This window comes from Melanostigma gelatinosum (assembly GCF_949748355.1).
Source record: "Melanostigma gelatinosum genome assembly, chromosome: 17".
Classification (NCBI taxonomy): Eukaryota; Metazoa; Chordata; class Actinopteri; order Perciformes; family Zoarcidae; genus Melanostigma; species Melanostigma gelatinosum.
In genome coordinates, this window is record NC_136650.1 from 2347073 (window position 1) to 2352748 (window position 5676).

The 5676-nt window shown below is 42.0% G+C and overlaps 1 protein-coding gene across 4 annotated transcripts in view; it reads right to left on the reverse strand.

Annotated features, from left to right (window-relative positions):
• Positions 1–5392, reverse strand: part of atat1 (alpha tubulin acetyltransferase 1) — a 31672-nt gene extending 26280 nt beyond the window's left edge. For all 4 annotated transcript variants that reach the window (XM_079287446.1, XM_079287443.1, XM_079287444.1 and 1 more), the window contains exons 1-2: positions 5019–5392; positions 4494–4554 (exon numbers count right to left, since the gene is read on the reverse strand). In XM_079287446.1, coding sequence (XP_079143572.1) covers positions 4494–4554; positions 5019–5110 — 153 coding nt within the window. In that variant the 5' untranslated portion in view covers positions 5111–5392. The remainder of the gene's footprint in view (positions 1–4493; positions 4555–5018) is intronic.
• Between the last annotated feature and the right edge of the window lie 284 nt (positions 5393–5676).

Genomic DNA, 5676 nt, shown 5'->3' on the forward strand with positions numbered 1-5676 from the left:
TACTTCCCCAACACATGCATCTTCATTACAACCACTAAGAAGAGTTTGCTTTGATATAGCTTTCTGTTGTTAAACTTGACTTTTCTACAGATGTTAAAATACAAATTTAAAAAAAGAACTGGCATATGACGTCGGACGATATTTAGAAGACATGCCGTATATATGTCAAATTCATTTGTAATTAAAAAAGGTCTTATCAAATTTAAAACTATTATTCAGCAGCCCAAACACCAAAGAGGGGCCACTGAGTGAATGAGTGAGAGATGTCGGGGTCTCCCTTATAGACCCGCCGTCTATTCTGGGAGGGTTTGTGTAAATGTTTTACATTACTTGTAGGGTGGAAGATTCACAGTGTTGTAGAGACGTGGCAGAGCATTATGTTACAGTTACAGACACAAATGAGGAAGAGGAGAGAAAAGAAGAGAAGAAGGACCGTGAAACGAGTCTCAACCGGAATCTCGTAGCAGAACGACAGAGGAAAATATGTTCCAGACATGACAGCAGAGTGCTGCTCAGTACTTTGAATCCATTTAGAACAGCCTCCAGAGCAGCGGCTGTATCGTCTGTAGCCGTCTCCAGTGATAATATAGATACAGATACCAATGAACAAAGTTAATTAACCTGAAACATGGAAAGGTTTAAGGTTAACCTCTACGGAGGAGTGCATTGAGCAGTACCCACCTCCAGCTGCTAAACGGTATGCAGTGCTACGTAAAGAGGAGGTTCCACAATGTTGCCCACTATGCCAGCAAGCAGGAAGGCAACAGAACTACACTAACCACTACCTCCAGCACCAACATGCAGAAACTATCTACTGTGACTCTTGACACCAGAGATTATGGTCGTAGGTGGCCTCAACTGTGAAAACCTTCTCCAGAGCTACTGGCAACCGAATCTCAGGGACCAGAGAAAGTGGATCAGCGTCCTATATGCATATAAACATATACATATATATACTGCATATATAGTTCTGTTTTTCTGTACTTTAAGTAGTGCTGTAACTATTGGTTGATTAACTGGTTAGTCAATACATTAATTTGTCTAGTATTAGGAGCAGAGGCAGCTACTGTACAGCCAGCGGAGGTGCTCATTGCAGGGTTGTAGAGAACCGTCATTGCTCGTTACTCCAGGGAAGTGAAGAAGAGTTGTTTGTAACTTTAGTATATCCAGCAGCAGAAGTGAAGTGCAGTCACTGAGCTGCTGGGACTCAGTCCACAGAGCCCTGAAACCCTGCTGCTGCTGCACTGTTTGCTTGCTTATTCAAAGTGTATTAATATTGAACCAGTCACCAAGTAAAAAGTAGAAATTAGATTCAATGAACGCTAAAGACACAAGCACCTAGACAGAGACTCCTTGCTGTGTAGTTAATGCTGCTACAGCACCATCTATTGGCCAAATAGCACCACATTTGTTAAGATCACTCATATAGCACAAAGCATTCAGAAGATACAACAATACATAAACACATATACACATACACATATACACATACACATATACACATACACATATATATATATATATATATAGGTCATTTACTAAGTTAGTTATTTATATATATATATATATATATATATATATATATATATATATAGGTCATTTACTAAGTTAGTTATTTTTATATCCAAATGTGCTCAGGAATTCACATTAATAAATAAACACATCAAATAAAAAAAGCAGAATTCCAAGGACCAGTTACGTTTGATTATCACCATACCAACCACGGCGATCAGATCGAGATGAATGTCTTTTGCCGATGGTAGCTAGCTAGTGTACCAATGCATGTAATGACATCACATAGCCCCAAGGGGGATGATGGTTACGTTCAACTTAACGCTAGCTGTCATACAACACAGAAATGGTACTGGAATGTAGTGCTGGGCGGTATGACCAAAAATGTGTATCACGGTATTTTTTAAGATTCTGGCGGTTTCACGGTATATCAAGGGATTTTTTTTTTCCTTGACTGTGTTTTTATATAGGTCTATAGTGGCTTACTCTCCTGTCAGAAGTACATAGAACATAAAAACATGTAAATGTCATCATGTATAAAGGCTTTGCTTAGTATAGGGTGTGCTCGTTTGTTCCTATAATGTTGGGATAGCAGTTTGGCTGAAGTATTGTCGCCCCGGTCAGACATACCTTGCATCCAGTGTTTTAATCATTGCTATGAGCCCGTCTTTCTCGACTGTCTGTCGTGGGACCATGTCCTTGCGTAGCTGGATCGTTATTGCGTTCGTAATGTCGCTCCACCGCTTGCTTTTCTTGTCATATGCAGTGCCTCGAGCAAATGCCTCTTCAAGCGATGTCTGACCCTTTGGCTTCACTGTTTCACTCGCGCTAACGTTACTGGTTGACCTCGAATCCGACGGCCGTCATCACACTCTAGGTATTCCAACTCATGTTCTCAGCTGAGGTGATGGAGTAAGTTGCTCGTGTTACCACCAGCGGCAACAACAGTGGCTCAACAAACTTTGCAATAGAGTGGTCTCACCTACGTCACGATCTCCTTAGTTACGAGGTCTGTCCGCCATGTTGGAGTACATACAGATCCTACATGGCGGAGAGTAAACAAGGAAGTGCGGCGAAAATACCATACTTTGAATCACTGGATAGTGCATCAAAGGTTCGCTACCTGGCCAAATTGAAGGTTATTGGTAACTTGGATCCCTATACGATGAGTGCAGATGGTTTCAGTGCCGATCCTACTTATCTTCCATCGGTAAACTACGCCAACATCTACACGTATCTCGTGAACACCCCCAGTCCTTACACAAAAGACGAGTTGGAGTGCTACAAAGGGCTCGACGCTTATAATCAGTTGGTCAGTGGATGGGTCCGAGACGTCAAAGCAACAGTCGTCGAGAATTCTCATCTCGTCATTGGAAGGGAACATATATACAGATCTGGTCAGATATTTAGCAATATTCAATGTTTACTCAGCGCAAACAGACACGTGTGTTTGTTTACATTCTACATGCATGTCATTGTGTGCGTGTGTGTAGGAATTAACTTTCAACCAACCCTAAACTTCATCCCCCCCCCCCCACACACACACACACATATATATATGATCTGACGTTAAACTCATATCAAGCAATGCTGAGGCTGCATCTCTGTGTTTCGCCTGTTGTACACGCTCGACACGTCTCTGGTACCGACTGCTGTCACGGGCCGATGAAGCTTCGGTAACCTTCTCATGTCCAAGTTTAATTTATATTTCCTTTATTAAATACTGTTCATAAACGAATTTGTAAATAAAATCACTGACCACTTATAAAGTGATCCGCACATACTCTAGTGTACGCCAAATTCCATTCCTTTATATCTCGAGAGATGCGTGACAGCCATTTCTCGCGACGTCGCTTGGATAGCTCCTTCGTGTCATTTCCTTGATGTGTAATGACCGCTGGCAAACGAAAGAGTGATTTCTTGTCTATCAGCTCTGCTGCCACAACCAAAGACAGCACAAAAGTTCACCACCGATAGGTTATGCGACTCAGCCGTGCATGCCAGTGGCTTTGTGTGTACTCCAACATGGCCGACAGCTAAACTGTGACGTCACACGAGACCACTCTATATATAGTCTTTTGGTCTATGTCAGATTTTTTAAAACCAAAACACTTCCAAACAGCAGACACAGCTCCTCTCTTGGGCACAGACTCTATCGGTGCATCTCCGGTCTGTCTGTGTTCATCCTGCATCGCTCCTTTCTGTTATTTAATGTAACGTTACTGTAGCGACGGAGCCTCTCCCAGCTGTTAACAGACTGTTGTGCTACCGGGCTAGCTAGCTAGCGAGCTGTACCCAGCATGCCGTTCGGCGGTGTAATTTTATAAATGTACAATTATTAGTGTTACAAATTGGTGGCGTGGTGTTTTGCCCTGTTAAAGAGCGTTAGTTGTGGGTTATTAATTGTTGTGTTATAAAGTTATAACCATGATTAGTGGTCCCTCTCAATACACTCTAGTGAAGTAGCTCCGACCGAAGCGCTCTTGGCGGCGTACCATATATTTTGCTGCCTGTTGAAGAGTGACAGCAGTTCTTTCGGCTATGGCGGTGTGTGAAAAATGAATTTCATACGGGAAAATAAAACCGGCATACCGGATAAACCGCCCAGCACTACTGGAATGGTTTAGGAATGTTATGTCAGATGAAATTTTGCTCATGTCATGACGACCTAAATCCCGTCAAATCAACCCCATTGAACATTTCTGGGGTGAAGTTGATTGCAGCGTCCACTCAACAGTCTGGATGGTTCCACAAAGCAATGAGGTCTGCATGCTCAGTTTTATGACAGGATTGCTAGTGGTGTTAAGTCACTACCACAGTGTGAACAAGCTGGTTCTAAGTGATACAGAATATATGTTTCTGAGATCACAGAGTGTATGTCTATAAAAATAGTTTCTCTCCACATATGTTACACATGTCTACACATACAACTAAACAACAAATAAAATCATAAACATATTACTCCATGGTCAGAGACTTACCTTTGCTGAGGCTCTCCCAAGTTCATCAATAACTGTGGCTATGTGGGCTTGAAGCTGTGGCCTACAATCACAACAGAGTAGTAGAATATGAGTGAAAAGCAGTGGTTGAATGACAAACAGCAAAGGGAAGCGCTTTCCTAGGTTTGAAACCACTTCCTGTGGATGCTCCGCCTCTTCCTCCCTCTACATGCAGGATTCTAGACGGTCGATGGGCATGAAGTGTCCATGGTTCACGTTTATCATGTTTTGTTAACTTAGTTTGGAACACACAGCCTGCTGTCATTTTCTCAATATTGTCCTGTTATATTTTTATTATTACAGTTGTAACGTAAAAATCGAATATTTCATCAAAACAACAGCAGCATTTAACTTTGTCGGCTTAAATGCAGTTTAAGCGGAGTTTGGAATGACATTCTCTCTATATAAGAGATCCAGAGATGGTCCTGTTTTTGGTAACTATCTACAAATAACACGCTAACTTAACGTTATAATTAAGAGAAAAATAATTCACATCTTCTGACTTACATTCCTGCTGATTTACGACCAGCAACAAGGGTCTGGTCCAAGATGGAGACCCTCTCGGAGAACAACTGGTTAATGCCAAAAGGAAACTCCATGATACCTCTTAGACAGATTAATATCTCGGTTAGCAGGGAAAACAGCCAATGTAATATTCAGCAGCACTCAAGCGCTGAGCTAGCTAGCCATCTAGCTAACGGAGCTGTTGGTTATCCCTCAAAGCTGATTCGTCAGCGCAAAAACAACAGTCAGCTAGCTGCTAGCAGTCCAAGGATAACACCATTTCAACCACGCGTTGCCAAAGTTTGAGGGACACTCAATAACGCTCCGTGTGAGCTGCAATAACAGCACCTGCTATCTACTACGACGTTGTCATTGCAGCTCCATTGTGTCGTGTGAGTCCCTCCCCAGTAACATAAAACCGTAATGCGTCTAAAAGTCACAGCGGCGTCTATCTGCTGTAACTACTAACGCCTCGTTAAGTAACATGACTGAACATTTCCCAGAGTAAGACATAAGGTTGAACACGTATAAGATAATATCGGTAATACCGTAGAAATCCAACTTTTACGCCATTATATAATTTTTCCACAATTGTTAGGGAACATTTTGTTCCGGTTTTACGGTAAAATTGATGAAGCTAGACGGAGGCTTGATTTGAACA